The sequence below is a fragment of the Hermetia illucens genome, chromosome 3 (assembly GCF_905115235.1).
Source record: "Hermetia illucens chromosome 3, iHerIll2.2.curated.20191125, whole genome shotgun sequence".
NCBI classification, from domain to species: Eukaryota; Metazoa; Arthropoda; class Insecta; order Diptera; family Stratiomyidae; genus Hermetia; species Hermetia illucens.
In genome coordinates, this window is record NC_051851.1 from 156,844,576 (window position 1) to 156,869,888 (window position 25,313).

The window sequence follows — 25,313 nt, forward strand, 5'->3', positions numbered from 1 at the left end:
CGTGTTTCCTTTTCACATTCGCATGGCATTTAGATCATCCATCACAATGTCACCATCAATGTCATCTTTCAGAAGCCTCTCTTGATCTACGTGTAATTGCTTGTAAAATTTTCCGTTGGGCACAGCAATGTACAGTTGTGGTTTTTTGAGTACAGGAAGTGCAGCATCCCTCACTGTATACTACCTTGATACGCCACTAGTAAGTTCACTCTGGAGTTTCCTTAGAATGTAATTATGGGGTCTGCTGAAAAATTGCTGTATGAAATGCAAGTGGAGTTTACATCTTCAGTACAGACATTGGTAAAAACTGGTGGTCTCTTTACTTCCTCGAACATATTGGTTGAATCAAGCAACCCCCAGAAGCCTTCCTAAATCAGCAAACACAGGAGGACGATGGCGAACTTCCTGCGTTTTATTACAGAATATGGTTTCGTATGGTGGAGGTTTATCTGGGCTATCTTAGTGCCATTGGCTCCGTTATTGTTTGGAGCTCTTCTCCACTGTAGGAGTATCGTCCTCCTCTTCCAACATGATGCTGCGCTTTCCTGCGCGTGTTGTCCACTCTGAGCCCTAAAAGTCCTAGGTTTAGGTCGTCCAGCTTCTGCTCTTCATTGGGCAGCAGGTCTACTTCCCTGGTTGATCCAGTCCTTTCCGCCTCTAAGGCTTTCGAGACTTCTTCGGGGACCTCTGTATGCTTTTCACTCGATCTCCGTCGTTTGATTGCCTGCAGGGATCGGTCATCTACCCCGATCGTGAGGAATTTACCTTTGCCCTCCACCTCACTTCTAAAGACTCTCCATAATCTCGTATGGAGATCCTCATTATGAGCGATTAGGAGGTCCATGAGATTTCCCGTCTCTATTATTGCGGCTTTTGGGGGAAAAACTGTCACCATGTATGCTCTTGGTATATCCCCAGCACATGTTGACGGCTCTGCTCCTTCTCAGACTGGTAATTTAGGAACTATGGTCCTGAGCCACTCTGGAGTGTTTTTCGTCGCGCAGTCCACCAGTATATGAGCTGTTCGAAAGTGTATCCCGGTGAACACAAGTTTCGCAGTCCATCCCTTGCACGTCTGCCTGACAAGGTCTTCGATTGTTTCCTGCTCCTCACGTGTGAGCATTTGCTTGGGAAGCATTTTTGGTAGTATGGCCAGTAGAATGCCATTGACCGCACTAGCATAGCTAATGGCAGGCTTTCTGATTTCTGCTTTCACCCCTGACCTGCCCGGGTTTTCTTCCCCCTTGGGTTTCGGTTTGGATTTTTTGGGAGCAGCTAATCTCGGCTGCTCTCCGCTTCCTCGACTCCAATAAAGATGGCTTAGGTCTATCCTGAGCCTTCTTAAGGGCCTCTTCTGGTTCCAGGCCTTCCCTCAGGTAGCGCAGGTACCATTTAATATATTGATCTCAGACGTGCTTTTGCTAGTCCCTGCTTTTTGAGCAGTGGTGTTTGTTAGTTGTTGTCCTCGCAGTATATCAATGTTCACCTTGACGTCCGAACTTCTCCCTTCTTGGGTATAATCACCTGGCTCTCACTATTTCGGAGATGTGCCTCCGCCGGGTTAATCAGTTTTGGTGCGGTACGGACTCCCGCTTTATTGGCTAATTTTTTTTTTCATTTTATTACGGATACTCATTTGATTCCCACGAGTATGGGGGTTAGGAGGTCCGCCATGCCATAGCTTTCCGTAGCACGGCAAGGTCTATCTTACTTACTGAAATGACCAGGTATCAGTGAGGTTTCGTTCGAATACAGTCAGTTACCCTTGACTGCAAACTGCCCAATGAGCACGGTTTGCATGACACCCTGGATTGGGGGAGGTGTTTTTCGACTCCCCAGTCTAGATCCGTAGCGTTTTGTTAATAGTAGGGTCACCTCGTACAGGATTTGTCTATCACCACTCACTAATGGTGTTGGTAGACGAGAGGCTTACCCCTGAAAAGCCACACATCGCCCTAGAAGAGAGACAGCTCACCCTCAAAGAGAGATAGGTTGGCCTCAGGGAGCTACATTTCGCATCAGTGTATCCTGCAGGGCACTGCTTGACTCCTCCGTTGTAGTAAGTCGCTATGGTCCTTCTCAAGTTGTAATCCTTATTAACGTTGGGTGTTTTCTTTTTCTTTGGGTCATGAGTTTCATTTTATTTTCGGGGATCTTCTTTGGCAATACTGCAGATTATCATTCCAGTGCGGTTAAGCCGGACCGAATTGTCTACTGTCAGAGGTTCTACTTCTACTATGTTCCTTCAACGTTGTGTTTGCCGTTAATAAGTTTGGATAGTGTAATAGTTTAGCCGCTAATAAACGCGGAGGACGAGCCTTTTTTATTCAGAGATCTGTTGCTTAGAAATTTCATTTATCGAGACAATCGTCACCTTCCTGTCCTCATAATTCATGATGCTCCGAGGGGGTGATCTACATATCTCATCACCCTCAGACCTTAACGTATATTTCTAAACAGATGAGCTTCTACTAAATGGATTCAGAATTGCTCTTGAAGTGCCTCCTACGGTCCCCTCCAGATCAGATATGGTTAGTGTGGTTATCCCATACTTGTTTCGCTGGATGCCTCTCCGCTTGACACTTTTCCTATCGATGTCCTGGGAGTGACATTCTCCGTCTGAACATGCTTTTTCTCACGTTGCTTGCACGATTAAATACTGCCGTTGGTGGAACGAGGGATACCAACGACCGAGAGCCTACTGGCTCACTCCTAATAGGTATGAGGTTGTGACCCCTTGCACCATAAGTCTAACTTTTCTAGCTTATTCTATGCAAGTTCTGAGCAAATTTCCCATGACCTTTTATCTCCATTTAAAACCCTCGTTCATACGCAGGTCCGAAGACCACATATCTACACAGCAAAAGGTAAATGCCCTTTTACTCATGAAAGGTGGAAGATCTGGCCACCTCTCATTGGATTACCTGGCAGTCACAGTCATTTTTCCGAAAACGATTACAACTATTGATACGAAATTCAGTAGAGTATGAAAACTGGGAAATCCCGTGCATATAATTAAGAAGTTCTTTATTCCTGATGTTTGGTAGTGGCTGCGAAATAAGAAAAGCAGATGCCAACTTACTGTTTTAGTGAGACAGTATTTAGAAACTACACAACTAAAAAATCTGATGAAAATTATATGGTGGTACTTCTACCTAAAATATAATCCTCAACATACATCTTTTACTGATATTTGTATAGGCAAGCCTCCCTGAAATCGAGTAATTAATCTAATCTCGTGGAGTATAGTAGGTCAAAATTTGGGTCCGCTTGTAAATTTAGGACATCAGCATCATAAGTCGCCAAAAATTGCTAAACATATGTATCTAAATCACATAACATTTTACATCTAAACGCTCAGCTTCCAGTTCCCAACTTGTTAAGGTTTTGTGTCAAACAAAACCTTATTAAAATAGGTTTACTGTCTGTCTGTCCGTCACACGCATTTTTCTCGGAGACGGTTATGGTGATTGACACCAAATTTGGTGGAAGATGGGAACTATGAACGCTCACGCATGCAGTGAGTTACATCCTTTTATGCCATACATGCAAAAGGAGGGTGTAAAACCTTTTTTCACCAAATATAGTCATGTATACCCCACATGAAAGGTCTCGATTATTACTTTCGAAAGCCACTTCTTCTACGGACTCAGAAACTACCAAACCGAAAAATCTGAAAAAAGTCGTGAAGCTGCCACTAAATGGCGCCTAGGCTCCGAAATATCCCGTATACCGATAGCCTGTCAAAAAAAGTCAATGATAGTATATTACTATAATTTTTAGTAATTGGCTGTAAAATTCCTTTTAAGTTCATCCTAGCACCAGTTATATAGGCTATAATATGGAGAATAATCCTACCAGGTTTGGTGGAAATCGCACTATTACTAACAAATTTCAATTCAAATTTGCCGCTTCTGTGCAAATTCAAGACTACGAATGGCAATATCACCCCCTCTTACGTAATATATGCACGTGCTACGTACTAATCGGACAAATGCACACTCAAATGTCTTTATATAAGAAATACACAAAACCTTTCATACCTGAAACGTCCAGCTTCCGTTTTCCCGACTTTATTTTTTCTGCGCTGACTTGGTGATCGACGAGAGTAATCAGTTCTAACTCTTATTGTTTTTTTTATATTTATAGATTTATTACCTAAATCTCTGCACAACAGGAGAATGACCTTAGATAATCCTGATATTCAGGGCCTGATTAACAATTTTCATTTGTGAATCAAAGCAGATTTTTGAAGTATAATCCGGAGGGTATCAACCATCAGACCGTAACAATGGACAGCGTTATTATGAAGGAAAACATATAATGAATTATCAAAGAAAACGACGAAACTATTAATTAACAATAAATTAAACAATTCAAATCATCATAGCTAATAAGGTGCTCGTTAATTAATCCCAGTGGATTGACAGTCATTCTCCGGCTAATGCAATATCAGATATGCATATCTTTCTGCAGCACTGACTTCAAAATGGAAAGCCTTCCATGTAGTACATAAATATTGCGAATATGTCCATTTCTTATGGCTCCATACCCAAGTAGAGTATGTCCGATCGTATCACATCTTCTTGTGTTTCGAAATTGCAGAAAAAGCAAGCTGAGTAATTATGTAAAATCGAGCCAAATGAGCGAATCACCTGCATATGGCAGATACTCACCTATCTGAACTTGATCGCAGATGTTTTATAATCTTTAGCATGCACTGAATAATAGTGTAACGAAGAAATTGGGTTCATCATAGCTTTTTGCGTTAAAATCCTATTAATCGGTGAAACATTTAGGAGGGGAGGTCACATATCACAAAACCTAAATAGATTGCAATTTTGCGGTACCTGATTTTCGTAATCTATCTGTTCATTTGCAAAATTAGCATATCTACCACTTGGAAAGTTTCAACTAATATTAGATTTGATCATCATCATCAACGGCGCAAGAACCGGTATCCGGTCTAGACCTGCCTTAATAAGGAACTCCAGACATCCCGGTTTTGCGCCGAGGTCCACCAATTCGATATCCCTAAAAGCTGTCTGGCGTCCTGACCTACGCCATCGCTCCATCTTAGGCAGGGTCTGCCTCGTCTTCTTTTTCTACTATAGATATTGCCCTTATAGACTTTCCGGGTGGGATCATCCTCATCCATACGGATTAAGTGACCCGCCCACCGGAACCTATTGAGCAGGATTTTATCCACAACCGGACGGTCATGGTATCGCTCATAGATTTCGTCATTGTGTAGGCTACGGAATCATCCATCCTCATGTAGGGGGCGAAAAATTCTTCGGAGGATTCTTCTCTCAAACGCGACCAAGAGCTCGCAATTTTTCTTGCTAAGAATCCAAGTCTCCGAGGAATACATGAGGACTGGCAAGATCATGGTCTTGTACAGTAAGAGCTTTGACCCTATGGTGAAACGTTTCGAGCGGAACAGTCTTTGTAAGCTGAAATAGGCTCTGTTGGCTGACAACAACCGTGCGCGGATTTCATCATCGTAGCTGTTATCGGTTGTGATTTTCGACCCTAGATAGGAGAAATTGTCAACGGTCTCAAAGTTGTATTCTCCTATCCTTATTCTTCTTCGTGTTTGATCAGTGCGGTTTGATGTTGTTGGTTGATTCGTCTTCGGTGCTGACGTTGCTACCATATATTTTGTCTTTCCTTCATTGATGTGCAGCCCAAAATCTCGCCTCGATTGCCGCCTGCTCGATCTGGATAAAGGCAGTTTGTACGTCTCGGGTGGTTCTTCCCATGATGTCGATATCCTCAGCATAGGCCAGTAGTTGAGCGGACTTGAAGAGGATCGTACCTCTTGCATTTACCTCAGCATCACGGATCACTTTCTCGAGGGCCAGGTTAAAGAGGACACATGATAGGGCATCCGCTTGTCGTAGACCGTTGTTGATGTCGAATGGTCTGGAGAGTAATTCTGCTGCTTTTATGTGGCCTCGCACATTGGTCAGGGTCAACCTGGTCAGTCTAATCAATTTCGCCGGGATACCGAATTCTCTCATAGTTTTACCCTGGCTATGCTATCATAGGCGGCTTTAAAGTCGATGAACAGATGGTGCAACTGTTGTCCATATTCCAACAGTTTTTCCATCGCTTGCCGCAGAGAGAGAATCTGATCTGTTGCTGATTTGCCTGGAGTGAAGCCTTTTTGGTATGGGCCAATGATGTTCTGGGCATATGGGGTTATCCGGCCTAGCAACATAGCGGAGAATATCTTATAGATGGTACTCACCAATGTGATACCTCTATAATTGCTGCACTGTGTGATATCTCCCTTTTTATGTATGAGACAGATAATGCCTCACTGCCAATCGTCAGGCATTGATTCGCTGTCCCATACCTTGAGCACAAGTTGATGAACCACTTGGTGTAATTGGTCGCCTCCATATTTAACCAATTCGGCTGTAATTCCATCGGCTCCTAAACTTGGTGGTCGCAGTATTTATCCGTGGTCTTCAGTTGGTGGGACCTCCAACTCGCCGATGTTCTGGTTGTTCAGTAGCTCATCAAAGTACTGAAACCATCGCTCTAATATGCCCATTCTGTCGGAAATCAGATTTCCCTCTTTGTCTCGGCAGGATGAGCATCGAGGTGTATAAGGCCTCATCCTGCTGACTTGTTGGTAAAACTTGCGCGCCTGGTGCGGTTGCTCCCTGTACTTTTCTAGTTCATAGACCTGTTGGTTCTCACAGGCTTCCTTTTTCCGTCTGTGATGTCGCTTCTCCGCTCGACGGAGTTCGTGGTAAGTCTCTGCGCGTGCCCGCGTTCTTTGAGAATGCAACATTACTCGGTATGCGGCATTCTTCCGTTCCGTTGCTAGCTTACATTCATCGTCAAACCAGCCATTCCGACTCCTTTTGTGGCTGGGGCCAAGCATGTTTGTGGTCGTATCCATGATAACGTTCTTCAGGTGATAGTGAAGATCATTTGTTGATGCTTCATCACCAAGCTCGACTGCTTGACTGCGGTTATTGCGGCATCCATTTCCCTCTTATAGGTGTCGCGGAGGGTTGTGTTGTGGATGGCTTCAGTGTTCACTCTCACTTGATTGTCAGAGGGGATTCTAGGTGGTATTGTTATTCGAGCTCGGAGCACCATGCCAATGAGATAGTGATCCGAGTCTATATAGGCCCGCCTATATGTTCTGACATTCATCAAGACTGAGAAGTGGCGGCGTTTGATCAACACGTGGTCAATTTGGTTGAAAGTGGCCCCGTCTGGAGAGGCCCACGTATGTTTGTGGACCGCTTTCCGCGCAAACCAGGTACTTCCAACAACCATTTCGTGTGACCCTGCTAATTGTATAATCCGCAGTCCGTTGTCATTTATTTTTTCGTGTAAGCTATGGGAACCAACGTATCGCCTGAATATGGGCTCCTTCCCTACTTGGCTGTTAAGATCCCTAAGTATGATTTTGATTTCATATCTGGGACAGGCTTCGAGGGTTCGTTCGACTATCTCGTAGAAAGTATCCTTCTCCGACTCTGTAGTTTCCTCTGTAGTGGCGTGAACGTTTATGAGGCTTATACTCCTAAACTTGCCTCGCAAGCTCAGAGTGCATAGCCTTGCGCTTATGTTTTCAAAGCCGATAAGAGTGGGTTCCATTTTTTGGCTGACTAAGAAACCTACTCCGAGCACATGGTTTACTGGATGACCGCTTAACATATGGTGTAGTGGTTCTTCTCCAGGAAACCGGTCCCTGTCCATCGCATCTCTTGCAACGCTGTTATATCAGCCCAATATTTGGACAGGGTATCGGCTAGCTGCTCATCAGCTTCATCTCTGTACAGGGAGCACACGTTCCATGAGAAAATGCGCAAATCGTTGATCCGTTGTCGTTGCCGGGTCCGTCGTTTTAAAGTCCGTCCTGTCCGAGGCTCCTGTTGTGGCTTCGTAACAAGTTGTTTTCCGTGTAGGGTTGTCAGCCCTACCCAACCCCCAACCTGGAGGACCAGTTGGTACAGTTTGTCCCGTTTTTAGGCGCGGGAGACTCGCCTTCATCCTTCTCCGTCTGCAGCTTTTCGTTACGGAAGAGCTCCCAGCGGTCACCACGTGGAGGTGGAGATAGGGTTTCGTAGTAGAGCTGTTCGTGTTGGTTCAGCAGGCATTTCCCAGGTTTTATGCTCCATCGTGAGTACCAATCCACGTTTCGCCCTGGGACCTATACTACCCTTTGACCACCCAGATTTGATGTCCTACAAAAAATGAACTTATGCAATGAATACGATCAAGGTCACAGTTTTATTTGGGCTATTTGTCAGTGTGTTTATATTTGGGAATCTGTGGCTTGATCACTAGATAACACTCTCGCATTAGGAAAGAGCTTTTATATGGCCAAAAGCCTGTTTATGGTCCTCTGAGAGACATTAAAGACAGGCATTTACGATGATGAGCAACCGGAAAGGTGGACTTAGCCCCACTCCCCCCACCTTGGTTCTGAATCATATACCATCCAGCGAAGAATCACTTCTTGTGGATGATCTGACAAGCCGCCATAACATATGGATGCGAACTGCTCCTCCAAACAGTAGCGAAGTTATCATTGGCAATAACGCATTAAAACGGTCGTAAGCTTTGACAACCTCTGGAGCCTATGCCGATTAATTACTTCCACTCATTGGTTAATTCTAGAAATCTAAAACCTTTCCCAATGAGTGGAAGAAGAGGATGATTGTTAAGGTTCCGGAAAAGGCCCAGTCAACTAGAGGAGTACTTGCGCGCCTCCTGCTGTCGGAAAGATTTTAGCTAAAATCATTATGGAACTAGAATATCCTTAAAGCTGAATGGCCAGGGCATAAATCCATTTCGGATCCTTCTGTACTGACGGCATTAACATCTCGGAACCATCGCGGAACAGTGTACGGAGTTTAGATCACCGCTTCATCCGCTCTTGATCTACTTTGAGAAGGCTTTCGGCAGTGTCAATATTCAGTGTGTCTTTTTTTTATGGAGGTGTAAATCTTCATAAGACTCTGGCCTGGGCACGCCAGAGTGTGGGATTTTTACCCACTAAAACCACCCCCAACTCCCCCTCCCCCCTACTCCGTGGAGCCACCTTTAGGTACTACATCACGGGACGGAGTTAGCTTACTTTAGCTAGGTCTCCTTCCTTCTTCCCGCGGGGTTCGTAACCGCGCTTTCCTCACTTCTTCTGCTTTTCGCAGTTTCTCCTGGATTACTGCGATCATGGAATTTATCGCATCCCAGTCTTCCTGGCAAGCTACCATTCTCCGGACAAAATTTTCCGGTGATAGCACTTCACCTAGAGTTTCCTCTAGGTTCCTCCTTTCTTCCACGAACATAGGGCATTGGAGGAATACGTGCGCTGGGTCCTCTGGGACCCCGTCGCAGTTTGGACAATTAGGTGACGTGTCCAATTTAAACCTGTACAGGTATTGACGGAATCCTCCATGGCCGGTGAAAAACTGGGTGAGATTATAATTGATCTACCCATGCTTTCTCTCCAGCCACTCTTCGAAGGAAGGGATCAACCTGTAAGTCCAACGACCCTTTTCTGACTGGTCCCATCGATGTTGCCATCTGCTTATGGATCTCTCTCTTTCGGCTTTTTTCACCTGCGATAAGGGGGAGATGGACCTGGTGTTGTAAATGTTCATTATTTCGGTTGCCAGGAGGTCAATCGGCATCATTTCCGAGATGACGAACGCTGCATCGTCTGAGACGGTACTGAAGGCAGAACACACCCTTAAAGCTGTTCTTCTGTAAACCGTACTCAGTTTATATGTATTGCCTAAAACCTGCAGCGCGTTTCCCCAAACTGGGACTGCAGACAGCATGATAGGACTCACCACCCTGGCTACGAGCATCCTGCAAGTATGCCGCGGTTCTCCTACGTTCGGCATCATCCTTGCCAGAGTCATACTCGTGGTGGATGCCTTTTTGCAAGTATGCTCTATGTGCTGCTTAAAATTGAATTTTTCGTCTATCATTACCTCCAAGTATTTGATGGCCGGCTTGGAAGTGATGATACGATTCCCGATTCTAATGCAGGCGTAATTTCTTTTGCGGCGCTTAGTGATGAGGACCGTTTCCGTCTTTTCCTCAGCGAGTGCCAGTCCAGCACTCTCTAACCAAGCCTTAACAACACTGATTGCTTCGCTTGAGTACAACTCAGCATCCTCGAGATGCTATGCGAGCACAACCAGTGCTATATCATCGGCGTAACCCACCACCGTGGCCTCCTCCGGAACCGGAAGGTTAAGCACATCATTTTACATGATATTCCACAATAGTGGGCCCAGTACAAAGCCTGAATGGGTTAACAGTAATAAATCTACCTTTACTGTTTTGTTAAAAATTTGGAAATGCGACTACCTCGGCATCAGCACCAATACAATCAGGCCTGGTACTCATCGATGCGTTGATGAGAATGTGGAAATGGCAGTGGGTAGGTCACACAGTAAGGATAGGCGATAACTCTGTTGCAAATTATGCCACACAATGGAACCCACTATTCCAGAATGGATCACAAATGGTCGCGGAGCGCAAAATTTTCAAAAAAAATTGCTAGGAACTGGTAGCGGTGACCCGCAGGGGTGGTTGACCGGTATGCCCCACATAAGGGGTTGATTGCAGGTGTTGGGGTGGAAGTGGAGTTCATAGAATTGACTTGCCGACCGGACGCCAAATACACTGAGAAACCCGACCGAAAATTGAATAAGTATTAGGCCGCTATCAAAAATGGGGATTTCTCGGATACTACTCAGGTTGTCGGTCATCTGGCTGACTGCGAAATCGTGGAAGCGGATCGATAAACGGAAGGGGTTGAAGACTCTATTGGCCGCTGCAAGTGATGGCGGCCATAACGTGCTCCGATACCAAGGAAAATCCCCACAAGTTCAGTGTAGTGTGCGAACAACTAAAGAGGTGAAAGAACACTTCACCACGGTTTTTAATCGTGTCACATCCGGTGAGGTTCCTCCCCTTTTGGACGAAGTGGCCAGTCACCATAACATACGGATATGGACTGTTTCCATTTCTAGAAGCAAAATCATTTCGGCATTTTGGGTGCATTACTCAAACGCAGAAGGGTTGGACGATGACATCTTTCCTCAAATACCTCGACTATGCTGATGACATCTGTTTGCTCTCTCTCCGGGTCATGGACCCTGGCCAAATAGCTCTGGATTTGGAAAAAGTGGCAAGTAGAGTTGGATTGAAGATAAACCCCAGCAAAATCATGGTTCTCAGTCTGACGACCCTAACTATTTGCACTGATGAGGAGAGCATCGAAGGTGTAGATCAGTCTGTATGTTTAGGAAGCGCTATTTCTGCCGACAGTGGGACCGAACTGGATTTTGCCCAACGCATTAACAGAACTACCGTCGCTTTCGCTGCCCTGCCTAAGATCTGGAAATGCGGTTATCTCAACATCAATATCAAGGTGGAACTGTTCTCTGTTAGTGATCTTTCTGTGTTGCTATACCGCAGCAGCACGTGGAAAGTTAACCCCAGTGTCACTCAAAAGTTCCGACCATTTGCTAACCCTTGTCTGTGTTGTATCATCGTAGTAGGCTGGCGTGATACGATTTCAAATGAAGAACTTGGTCGGCACACTGGCCTGGCATTCCACTGCACTGTATTCGGAAGACGAAAGTGCCAATGGTTAGGTCACATATTAAGGAGAAGTGACACAAGTAAGACAAGTATGCAGTAGTTGACCCGAGGGCACTTGTTACAGACCAGTAGAGAAGGAGTGCCGCGGGAAGTCAGGGGGAGCTGAAGGGCATTTCAGGTAACCCCAAACTAGGGCGCATAAGTTCAGGTGTTATACTCCATAAAGGGGTAATTGGCAACCATATATAACCTTCATGCAGTACCTACTTTAAATGTCTGGTACTACTCGATTCAGATTCGAAAGATTCAAACCTTGGATCGACGGAGTAGGGACAAGGAACTTCAGGCTGTGAGGGATGCTATCTACTGGAAAGGGGTGTAATGTATATTTTTTAAAAAAAGCACTAGGTTTGTGGAGCTAATAGTTTGAAGGAAAATTCATATGTGGCCAACTAAAACGATGCCTATACGTAACATTTTTAAAGAATCATGGAGAAGATTAGAACGTGAATTATGATAGAAGTAGTCCTAAATTTTAGAGGATGCGGCATTCCACTCTTTGTGGCGCCGATGGGGGCTTTGCCCGATATTTTTTTAGAAGCTTCTTTCATTGGTGTCTCCTAGAGCACGTGCACTCGGATGCCGCTCAAGTTGTAACTATGTTTCCTAACTGTCTCCGTTGTCCCCATCCTCCTTCCATCATCAAGCGCAATCATTAGTAGTTTGCCTGTGTTTTCCCTCTTGAATCTACATAATGATACCTTCGAGGTTTTTCGCTCCTGCATCTGCAGTTTGAACCAGAATTGGCTTTCGCTATGTACACCGTTGGTATACTGCCCCCATATATCGAAAACTTAGCTCTTCTTAGCCTAGCAGTTTAAGGATCATGGCTCTGAGTTATTATGCTATGCCTTCTGTGTGCGATCCCCTTATATTGAGCCTGCTTGAAAGTGAAAGTTTTTGATCGATAGCTTGACTTTCCTCCTCCTTATAATTTGCTTGATGATAAGTTTGTCTAACTACTCTTACTCCTCGTCGCTGAGTAGGTATTCCGAATAAGTCCCATACAATATATCCTGGGTCTACTTTCTTTACTACTTTCAAACGTTAGCTACCCAGCGCTCTACCACTTTTGGATCCAGACCTGATTTGCTTCCAAGCATTCCTTGGGCTGATCTCCACCACTCCCATGTTTTTCGATTTCGTTTTTTAATATTATTATTGAATGGTTGAGGTCCGTGGACCAAAAAACGTGAGAGTCAGTTGCTCTTCATTTGGTTCAGTTGAACATCAAATGGATGCGGACTTAGGATCACTCATTACCTCAAACAATAATCTAGCTTTAGTCTAGCTTAGGTTCAAACTATTGACGGTTTATCATCATCATCATCAACGGCGCAACAACCGGTATTCGGTCTAGGCCTGCCTTAATAAGCAACTCCAGACATCCCGGTTTTGCGCCGAGGTCCACTAATTCGATATCCCTAAAAGCTGTCTGGCGTCCTGGCCCACGCCATCGCTCCATCTTAGGCAGGGTCTGCCTCGTCTTCTTTTCCTACCATAGATATTGCCCTTATAGACTTTCCGGGTGGGATCATCTTCATCCATACGGATTAAGTGACCCGCCCACCGTAACCTATTGAGCCGGATTTTATCCACAACCGGACGGTCATGGTATCGCTCATAGATTTCGTCATTGTGTAGGCTAGGGAATCGTCCATCCTCATGTAGGGGGCCAAAAATTCTTCGGAGGATTCTTCTCTCGAACGCGGCCAAGAGTTCGCAATTTTTCTTGCTAAGAACCCAAGTTTCCGAGGAATACATGAGGACTGGCAAGATCATAGTCTTGTACAGTAAGAGCTTTGACCCTATGGTGAGACGTTTCGAGCGGAACAGTCTTTGTAAGCTGAAGTAGGCTCTGTTGGCTGACAACAACCGTGCGCGGATTTCATCATAGTAGTTGTTATTGACGGTTTAACTTGGATATAATTCGCACTTTTGTCGTGTTTTTGCTTATATATTATATAAAGGAGCGTTTTCAACCTGTTACCACTTTTGGTCACGCTGCCCCCAGGGCAGAGGTGAGAGAGCATCTGATTAGTTGCCTCTGCCTTGGACGAAACCGTTAGTCCCTATTTGTTTTTTAATGTCTAGGCCATCCTTGTATTTTTTAAGGACCTTTTCTCGGCTAGTCCTCTTCTAGATTGTGGTCTTCGAGGAGTCAATATTGGCACTGCTTGTATACCCAGTTTCTCTCGTTTTAAGAGTGGCATCCCAGTATACGAATATAGAGTCCAGTTTATTTGAAATATTTTTCATTTGTTTTCATAAGTATAGACTGGATACTATCCTTTATCCTAGCAGAGGTATTAGGCAGTCCGTCGTTGGGTATCAACGAGGCTCATTTTTTATTCTTCAACGATTAGCGAATTAACCCTGTATGTTTCGAATGAGTAGATGTGCTATTTGGCTACTATCTCAGTTATTTACTGAATGGTAATCATACTGTGGCGTCAACAACGTTTAGAATTATCAGAAGTTGCCTCAGTATAGGAGCTAGAGGGCTGTCTCATATCATATCGAAATCGGCCATCCTCATGTAGGGGGCGAAAAATTTTTCGAGTGATTCTTTTCTCGAACGCGGCCAATAGTTTGTAATTTTTGTTTCTAAGAACCCAGGTCTCCGGGGAATACATGAGAGCTGGCAAGATCATGGTCTTGCACAGTAAGAGCTTTGACCCTATGGTGAGACGTTTCGAGCGGCACAGTTTTTGTAAGCTGAAATAGGCTCTTTTGGCTGTTATCGGTTGTGATTTTCGACCCTAGATAGGAAAAATTTTCAACAGTCTCAAAGTTGCAGTCTCGTATCTTTATTGTTTTCGTTTAACTAGTGCGATTCGATGTTCTTCGTTCTTTGGTTTTGGCCACCATGTACTTTGTCTTGCCATCAATAATGTGCATCCCAATATCTCGCGCTGCTAGCCCGATCTGGATGAAGGTAGAGGGGTTGTCTTCCCATGATGTCAATATCGTCAGCATAGGTCAGTAGTTAGGTGGACTTGAAGAGGATGGTGCCTCTCGCACTGACATCTGCATCGCGCACTTTCTCCAGGGCCAGGTTAAAGAGGACGCATGATAAAGTATCGTAGACCGTAGAAAAGACGTCGTAGACCGTTGTTAATGTTGATAATCCTGCTGCTATCATAGGTGACCTTGAAGCCGATGAAGAAATGATGCAATTGATGCCCATATTCGAACAGTTTTTCCATCGCTTGCCGCAGAGAGAAAATCTGATCTGTTGTTGATTTGCCCGAAGCCTCTTTGTTATGGGCCAATGATGTTCTGGGGGTATGAGGCTATCCGCCCTAGCAAGGTAGCCGAGAATATCTCATAGATGGTACTCAGGAACGTGATACCTCTACAATTGCTGCACTGCGATGCTTCCTTTTTCAGTTTGTGAAGTCGCTTCTCTGTTCGAAGGAGTTCGTGATAAGTTATTGCGTGTGTCCATATTCTTTGAAAGTGCAGCATTACTCGGTATGCAGCATTCTGCCGTTCCGTTGCTAACTTAACATTCACCATCGAACCAACCATTCCGGCTTTTCATGAAAATGGGGCCAAGTGTGTTTGTGACCGTATAAATGATAACGCTCTTCAGGTGATTGTGAAGATCATTTGTTGATGCTTCAGCTCTGGGACATCTGTAAGTTGCGGTTATTGCGGCATATATTTCCCCCGTATGGTAGGTGTTAAGGAAGGTTTTGTTGTGGATGGCTTCAGTATTCGCTCTCGCCTCGAAAAAGGGTCGTCTTGAATCATTATAGCAGCCTTCAGTGTCCTGTGCCACCTTTCAAGTATCCCATTGGACTGTAGGTGGTACGAGGTTGCCTGGTGGCGTTTGATGCCAAGGAGTTTGTCCAGCTCTAAGAAAAGGGAGAAATCAAACTGCAATCCTTTGTTGGTGATGATAACCGCCCGGACACCAATATGTGGAATCCATTCTCGGCAGGGCGCCTCATAAATGCCTTTCAGAAGTATTACCTCAGGCCACCGCGTGAACCAATCGATGATTGTGAGGTAATACCTGAAACCGTGCCAGTGGACCGGGGGAACACGCCTACCTCTCTTCTCACATGGTTTGTAGTCTTGCCCTTCTGGCATGCGATGCACTGGCTGACCCAAGAATTAATGTCCTTGTTCGTAGACGGCTAGAAATGTGTTGCGGTTACCAACCCATTCGTTGTCTGGATGCCTGGTTTTTGTTTCAAAGCAAAAGTGAGTGGCTTATGGTCCGTGAACACTGTGAACAGCCTGTCTTCAAAGGAGTTTTAGAAGTATTTAATTACGAGGTACGCGGCTAAAAACTCACGATTCTAAGTGCTGTAGCTTCTTTGAGCAGGGTTCAGCTGTTTCGAAGAGAAGCGCCGGGCTGCCAGATTCACCTTAATTTTTTAGTGAACCGCAGCACCTGGGGAAATGCGTGAAGCATCGAAAAGTATGGCAAAGGATGCATCTTGCTAAGGGAATGGCAGAAGTCTAGCATCCAACGTTAAGGATCGACTGATGGTGGGCGGCCTTGGGCAAGAAATGACGGTAGTAGTTTAAAATGCCCAAGAACCTTCTCAGAGCCTTAACAGTTTTCGGAAGCGAGAATCACGAAATCGCTTGCACGTTAATTGGGTCTAGTTGGATGCCTTCAGGGGTAATCAGGTGACCGAGGAATCACACCTACGATTGTAAGAATTTTCCACCGCAAGTAGGCACGCAAGTTGCTCACTTCGACACAGTATTTTTTGATGAATGCCATTGGGGTTCCGGGTGATTCCAGTCTTCGTTTCGCTTTGCCCAATCGAATTTTCCTCGTTGCAACTACATAATGATTCAAAAAAGTGATTGTAGGTTTCGTCCAGGGCAGAGACAACTCATCAGCAGCGTGATCGACAGTGGCTACAGGTCGTAATCGCCCCTTTATGTATAATCGCAAACACGACATGATTGCGTATTATATTCCAACGGTTCTGTCCGATGTCAACTGGATGCGAATTTAGGACTCCCTCAATCCTTAAACAAAAACACATAATGATGTCTAGGAGTTTCTTCACTCCTGCCCCTCTGGTTTAGGCAGAATTAGCTGTTGCTATGTACGCCGTTGCTATATTGCGGTGAGTAGATATCGACAACTCAGCCTTTCCTAGGCGGGCGGTTTAAAGGTTGAAGCTCTGAGGCATTATACTGTGCCTTCCAGTAATCTCCTGATGGCAAGTATATGTTTTTGAAGAACAGCTTGACTTTCGTGCTCACTTATACTTTGGTCGACGATAAGATTCTCAAATTGTCTTTCATCCTCATTATCAACGGCCCAACAACCGGTATCCGGTCTAGGCCTGCCTTAGTAAAAAATTCCAGACTCCTCGGTTTTCCGCAGAGGTCAACCACCTAGACATTGTCTCTACTCCTAGAAAACGGATGCGTCTTGTATTATAGATCCTGCTAACGTAGCTAACGCCGAATCTTCTGGTTCCTACCCTCGGACTTGAGCTACTCAGCGGTCTACCGCTTTTGGATCCAGGCCTAATTTGCTTACAGGCGTCTCTTCCGTGTGGAATGACCTCCATTGCTCCTTTGTTTTCGGCTTTCTTGGGCTTGAGGCTATGGTCCAGGTAGAGCAGGTTGCACTTTCCTCTTGTTTTCTCAATGTCCATCGTGGGAAACCACGCTCTGTACCATTTCCAAAATAAGAACTGGTCCAGTTTTCCTTAAACGATTAGCCAACCAGCCATGTGCTAGACGAATGAGTAAATGTGCTGGTCTGGTCGCTAGCTCAATGATTTGTTAAATGGTAGATGACATCGTGGCGTCCATAACCTTAAGTATTACCAGAAAATTTCTTCAACATAGAAGGTAGAGGTCTTCTTATATCTTAATCCATCTAATATGGTAGTTTTTTGAGGACCATTTCCTCGGAATATTCAATGTGTAGATAGTGAATCACTTCATGCAGTTTTGTGTGGAAACTGATACCTTTACCTTTCGGAGCTACTGAGGAGGTAAGTTCTACCGTTTTCGTCAAAGATAATACAAGAGAAAACAATTGGTGGTATGATCATTTCCATGTCATCATAAGGGGACCTCTGAATGTTGGGGACATTTTGAGAAAATAATTGCACTGTCAGAGGCATGCTCATGCACTATAGATACTTCTGCGTCAAAATCCATACACCTCAGCGCTGTACCATATGTCCAATCCTCAGGCATCCCCTTTGAAGAAAGCTTAGTCCTGCCATTTTCCTACTTCTTTTGACTTGTATTGTTCACTTTTGGGAAAAATCTGCAACTGTTTCTCATAGAGATGCTTAAAATGAGCTTCCTTCAATTAAATCTTATACTATAACGAACTAAGCTAATGCTAAATCAAACATTTCAGATTACAAGAACTCCGGATCGATCGAAATGAAGTCTCCGAGCTCCCTAACACTTTGAAATCATTACGAAACCTCAAATCTCTCCAGGCTGCCAATAATCGTATCAGTCGATTACCACCATTTCTCGTAAAAATGCGCACCATGGGGCTAGTTGACATGTATGCCCAGAAGACGGATCCCACCATTCTGAACAATCTTCATTCGCGACAAGAACGAGCCAACAGCTATTCGAATCCTCCATTGAACAAAGTCAGTCTGCGTGCAAATCAGCTTCGTGGGAACATCATACTTGGAAACTATGGAGTAAGTAATCAGTTTGAATCCAGAATCGATTTGGTTATTTATTTATTGATTGTGGCTCTTCTTGCTTTGTATCTTATTCAGAATTTGACACAGTTAGATGTTAGCGAGAATGAGATTGAAGTGCTAGATCTATCAGCTCTTGGGCAATTGGAGTCACTGCAATGTTGTCGCAACAAGCTGGTGGAGCTGACTGTTAATGGAGGCGCATTAACATCTCTGATTGCTGGAAATAATGGTAAGTCGTTGATATTTATGATATATACTTTTGAATATCCGTCATCTTAAGTTAAATCCTATGAAGCATGCAATAGCTGTGTCTTTAATAGATGGCTCCATTCTCTTTAACATTCCATTCCATTCCATTCTATAGTATCCTGATTTGAGATCCAGTACTTGGCGTAGAGTTTTGGGTGATGCCACTGCTGAGGAAATCCTTTTCCAATCTTGCAAAGCCGAGGTTGCTTGGTAAAACCAACGAAATTTAGATACTATTGTAAGAGATTCAACGTGGGACCAAAACAGTCTCTGTTTTAAGCCATACTTATATTGGAGTGTACCAATCATTCTTCCTTGCGGATGTTACATAGAATCCGCTGAAATGGACATTTTTACTAGAAACTGGCCTATTCCAGATTATCTACGCCATTCTTTCTACGGTACCAGTGTACTGTTGTATCCGGGGGAACTTGTCGGAAACAAGTGTGAGTTCGGTATCGGATTAGAACTTAGGAGGCTGATTTCAGGCAGGTTATTGACTGGAACATTCTGGTCCTAAATAAGATATCAGTTGTACTTCTTTGAGAAGCTGGACCAGATTCGGGAGAAGTTTCGTAAAGGTGTCATTGCAACGGAGGTAGGTGATTTGAACGCAAAATAGGGCATCGGTAACATCCTTTGAATCAGATCATAACTTGACTTTCGCTTGGGTGCTGCGTCCTCGCATATTCAAAGGGGAAGAGAGCTTCAACTTCCCAAGATCCCCTTAATGGCCTGGTTGTCGTTCGGCAGTTGGAGAACTATCTTTCTAACTGAACGAAAGGCATCTTGAAAAATCTACCAGAGAATATTGACTGACACTAGGGGACCATCAAAAGTGTTTTTTTCTCTGGCTCTTTTCAAGCTGCTTATTACATTTCGAGTGGCACTACATGATTTATCAGACCAGGAAAATATGGAAGCGAATAGACAAGCGTAAGATACTGAAATTGAATATCTGTATATATATCTGCAAACTGAAGTCAACTTATTTCGAGGTCACTCCTGAGGAACACCCAGTTGGAATTATTAGTGCTGTTACCAATATAGTTGTCTTCGAAAACAATTAAAGAACGATCTCCTCTTTTTATTCCAAAAGAGTGTCGTAGGCGGACCCCGTTTTTGAAACATCCCGCTGTGGAAACTATGCTAACAATTCATTTCCACACTGAGGACACTAGTCCATACTTTAGAGCCGCCGAAAAGAGTGGACAGAATCGCGTCCATTAGCAAATAATACCTATTGGATGCGGCATCTCCGGATGTAGCCTTGTCCTTATGGAACACTGAACCTGCTCGAAGAAGTTATGCCTACGTATTTCAATACTGGCTTAAATTTCCTCGTGATATCACCAACTGTAATAGGAAGGGCTATCGGAATCATCTTTTTGGTCAGGATTACCAGCTCGATTTCCTAATACCTTCGAGGCTACGAAAATCTGTTCTCAGCCACATGGAATCATTGCATCCCCATCCCTAGACTCACTCACTGCATCGCCATCCACTAGACTTGTTCGGTGCGGCGAATGGTGCCATTACTTCGTACACGTATCCGACCAAGTGCAATTCGTCAGGCACCATTTCAGACAGATGGATCCATGCGCCGCCCACATGTGCTTCGAATTCTCCTTTATCTTTCTCGGGTCTCGCATAGTAAAGCTTGGATACTCTGTTAATATCCGCAAAAGATAATCTGTCACAAGAAAGTAATTTTCCAATATTTCAAGCAAGTCGACCACTTTTGAAATTCCTCAATGCTCTCCGGCGTTGAACTGCTGGTAATAGCGACTCCACAGATTAAGAATAACTAAGCCTTTCAGCCGGCAGAAGTATTTCTTCGAGGAGACGACATCTTTCCCGCGAACTTTTCAAAACCCGCTTGCTATGTTGAATAGATGGAACAAGTCCTCCAATGAATAATATGTGCACCTTATGCGTTGCAAAAGAGCAACTCACCTACTCAAGCTTCTTTTAATTTAAATCGCGATATTGGTCCGGCATATTTGTACCAAAGCTTAGTTTGTATTCATAGAATTAGATGAACTTAATACAGATAGCCTAATAATCTTCTTTTCTAACACGCCGACGGTTCGGTTGCTATTAGCCGATGTGTAAAGCCTCAGGACATCCACGTACCACACCCACGACCAGCAAATCTATGTGAATGCAGCGTTTCCCGGTGGCACCCCATGGAAGTTTCCCAGTTGACTCAACAGACAGGGTTGCTGCCCCTTTTGCCTCCTCACCATCTTTGAGCAGGTCACGTTGGGACAATGCCCTTGCCGCCAACAACCAGGGAGTCAAAATGTCCGAAGGCTACCGTTAAGATTGATAAGATAATGACGCACGTTTTGGTGGCCATCTTTAAGAGACGCTCTCCGCGAGAACTTATTTGAACCATGTCTCACTCAAGGGCTCTGGCGCTAAAATTGCCTCCAGCTAGATTTTCATAACATATACCGGATCTCATCCTCCAAGGTGTCAAGCTTTGCTCGAGGTAAACGCTGCAACAGGTTGTTCACAGAACGAAACTAGACGAAACTATCTTCCTGGTCTCAACCTCGTACCGCAAATTTACGGTATAGAGGCAGTAGCACCAAATCTGTTGAAATACCACGATGGTTAGTTTCTATATCGACAGTGGTCGCTAAGCTCAGTCCCTATTAGCCCCCCGCCTCCGTTCCGGAGTATAAATACATTATGAAGTCTACCTCTACACTTTCTGCAGCTTTTGCTTAAAGATCTAGCGGGTTAAGGACGTGAATCACGGATTCTTTCCGTATATCAAGTCCCTTGCACAGAGCATAGTGTTCTTCTGATGTACAAATGTTGACTTTGCCCCCAGGCTCGCCATAGTTGTAATATAATGCACTCCCTCCAACCTTTTGCGTACCCCGGCAATGTGTCAATTTTCTCCATTATCTGTAAGTAGTCTACCTGGTCTATATTTTCCTGCCATTTAGGAAATTACTCCGTTGTTTTCTCGCCTACACAGAATATAGCCGGTTATTGTCTTCTTGAATCCAAAGGTGTAACTCCTCCTTCAAATTGATCACATCTGGGTAGTCCCATTTGATCTCTTCTTCTACCTATTCCTTGTCTACGAGACTGTTCAAACCCCTTCTTCTAACGATAGACGTCGATTCGCGCCAGAAAATGACTGATTTTTTCTCCAGAATACTCCGGACCGCTTATTGCCAGTTTTCGACCCCGGTTCACCAACCATACCAACCGTTCAGAGATATGACGTTTACCTCACTGTCTTGGGGATTAACGTTGCCCCGAATTCCTCAAAGGACTTCCGCAAAAATTCCTTCATCGTTTGACTTTTTCTTTGATGTCCCTGATGTTATCACAGTTGACTTTAATTTCGTTATAGGGGTTCATTATGGACGTTGTCCAACTTACGCTGATGTTGCTGCAATTTTGTTTTGTTTTTCAAGGTTGCTTAGTTCAGTAAGTAACGACCACGCGGGCATATATAGAAGCAAATCTCCTTCATCTTTTTTTGCGTGTTACTTGATTCCTCTCGGGCAAACTGAGGGAGCTAAAATGATGATTACCATTTATGAGAGTTTGTGCTCAGAGCTAGGATCAGGTGTTAGGTAATCTCTTTCAATTGCGCCTGCACTATCAGCTTAATCCTTTCAGAAATTTGAAGATACTAGCAGCTCCGTCAATATATGCGATAACCACATCTGTGCGTCATCGGTGTCGTTTCCTGACAATGAGTTTCAACTCCCCACTCCTCTCCTTCCAATTTTCAAAGAAGTTTGAGCTGCTTTTAGCCACATAGTGTTAGGACAACCTGGGGTAGTGCGTTTGATTGCATGTATAACCCGCAGATTTGGCACCACTTCTCAATGCGTGTTCTATCCGTTACCACTTCCGCCCTCTCATCGACACGTTTACGAGTATCTGGCCAGGCTTAAATGGTCTCCCCTTTAACGCAAATACAAAGAGTGCAATGATCAGTCTGACTAAGAACCTTGGTTTTGTTAGTGTTTATCTTCCGGTCGATTCTGCTTGGTCTTCTATCAAAGTCAGTCGCATTTGACCAAGGCCCATGAAATGGTTAGAGGCACTTGGTCATCAGCGTAGCCGAGGTGTTCAAGGAAAGAAGAAATCTTCAACAAAAGCACTCCATATCCTCCATCCAACACTAATAAAGAACTCCACCGACAACAAAAAAGAATAGTAGCGGTATTAAAATGTATTCTTGCCGGACTACCCTTCCCACTTCAAACAATGGTAGGCAGTGTATCAGTGGCCACTCCAAGGAGAGAATTAGCGCTGAGGTGATGATGCTGATTGCTATGGTAAGAGTGATGGGGCCGAGTCCAGCCGGCTTAGATCTTCAGAACCTGCCCGCAGCATTCATGAAGGAACGCTCTCTCCCATCCTGCAGCTAGACATTCCTCGGAGGTTGTCCAAGAGTGGTTTCCTTAGTGTCCATAGCTTGACTTTAGCTATAGCTGGGCAATCACAAAGCAAGGGCCTGAGAATTTCCCCCTCTTCTCCGCAACGTCAGCAATGCGAATTGTGGGGTATGTCGAGCCTGGCGGCATGGTCTTCTATAGGCCTTTCAGCGTGTCTGGCACAAGAGCTTTTGTTATAGGCGGGTCAGATGGTGAACCTTCGCAATCTGAGGTCGGGGGAATTTAAGTAATGGGAGTGGCATTCACACAGGGCACTGGCCAGTCCGGCATCTCACGCATTTTGCTCTATACTCCTATCACCGGGAACTCAGAAACGCTGCAGCGTATTTGATACAGAGGCCTACAGGGTCGGGGTTCAGGAGTACATTGAGAATATCCGCGGGCAGGAATGCAGAATTTCGCAATACCTGCACATGCAGTTCTTTGAATTCTGTTGATCAGCATCCTATTGTGATTTTTGCTCAACATCTGCACCGCACAATGGAACCGTACGTTGGGATGGGACGTATCATAGCATCCTTGGCCGGTGACACCATTTTCTTGAAAAGGTCTTTTTGCAGGCTTATCTCAGTTCTATGTTCAATCTACAATTTAACTTCGAATCCAGGATAATACCCAGATACTTTAAATTCGAAGAAAGAATCAATTTTTGTTCATTTAGCCACAGGAGGGGAAATTCAGGCACCCTTGTCTTGGTGGCGAATAGCATAATCTCTGCTTTGGTTGGACTTATACCTAGTCCATATTTCGTGGTCTACATGCACACCTTTTCCAATGCTCTCTCCATGATATCACTCATAATGAAGGGTAATATTCGTTGACACTGACATCACCAGGCCATCGTCGCAGACGCTATCACCTACTCACCGCTCCTGCCCAATATACGTAAAATTTCGTCCAAAATTATTCATTAGAGCACCGGAGATATGGCCAAACCTTAGGAAGAACCGATGCTCACAGCGCAGGTCAAGTAGATACCTTCCAGATCAGACAGGATTATCCTTCTCTTAGTCAAGCCACGGTGAAACCCTTTCTTGTTGCAAATATAACATGACTGGCATTATGCCATCTCGGCTTGGATATTTATACGCGGAGAAGTCACTGAGGATAGATACCTTCCAAGTAAGGCTCTGACTCCCAGTACCCCTCGCTGGCAGGAAAGTACGTCTGAAACAGCATTCCTAGGGTTTCACTTGAATATTCCGTCCAGGAGCCTTTCAATTTTTTAAGAAAGGATAGGCTCCTATGCTCTTTCAACAGAATCTTATTGAATCTCGCAGATTTGGTGGTGCGTTGAATGTTTTCCCAATAATGTAACCAGGACCGGCTCTTGGCAGTCATTGATGGCCGACTTGTACTTCTTCAGGTACTTATGGGTCCCATTATTTGTTCCTGTAGCAGATGTTGAAGACCTCCCTGGCCAGTTTTCTGAGGCTGGCAGTTTTCTAAGACTGGACAGAAGTTCATTCCACAACTTTGCAGGCGGTTTCGAATGCCTTTTCCAGAGTTCCGACCTTTGGCTCCAGTTTGTCTGTCGTGCCAATCTTACCAATTTACGCACCGGAGAGTTTGTTATTGATAACTTGACTAAACTTGCTCTAGTCGATCCTCCTGGAGTCTCTGAAAGGGTTGGAGATCTCTGCGGCGAGATCTAGACTGAAAAATGTCCAACTGTGATCGGAATAGGATCTCTGGTCAAACACTATCTAGTTCTTTACCCTAGGACCTTCTCCCAACCGTTACAATTCTCTAACCTTGAAAAACGGAAGGTTGGTGTACTGGGCCTGCCACACACCAATAGATTTGCGTTAATAATAAAATCAAAAAATGTCTCACCTTTTGATTTCCCAGCTCTCCCAGAGCGTATACTTTGCATTGGCGTCGGCTTATCAATAGAGCAAAGAAAGCCAGCGCCTTCTTTGCTCCGATGGTGGACGTCAAATGTTGCAGCTCTTCTGGTGGAGCTGATCGGTCGTAAGCCATGTAAGTCTAGGAAATATACACGTTCTTCATTCCACGTCGATAATAACTATTAGTTTCTTCAGCATGCTCATCCTGTATAGAGGCCCTCCAAATGCACTCCCTGAAATTGATGAATAGTAAGTGGAGCAGTGATCTCAACTCCACACATTGTTTTGCAATGAACCGAAGGGTGTTAATGAGGAAGTACAGACGGGTCGGAAGCGAAAAACAGTTTACGCTCTGCCGATCAATCCTTCGAGATGTCCCTTGATGCATTCTAAGATGATTTTAGCTGATATCTCTGCGATAGTAAGAAGCATGCTGAAGCTGT

At 44.5% G+C, this 25,313-nt stretch overlaps 1 protein-coding gene across 1 annotated transcript in view; it reads left to right on the plus strand.

Annotated features, from left to right (window-relative positions):
* LOC119653228 (protein phosphatase PHLPP-like protein) overlaps positions 1-25,313 on the plus strand; it is a 41,769-nt gene that overhangs the window by 13,491 nt on the left and 2,965 nt on the right. Inside the window, exons 3-4 of the mRNA XM_038057815.1 lie at positions 18,026-18,326; positions 18,408-18,561. Of these exons, the coding sequence (XP_037913743.1) occupies positions 18,026-18,326; positions 18,408-18,561 (455 nt within the window). The remainder of the gene's footprint in view (positions 1-18,025; positions 18,327-18,407; positions 18,562-25,313) is intronic.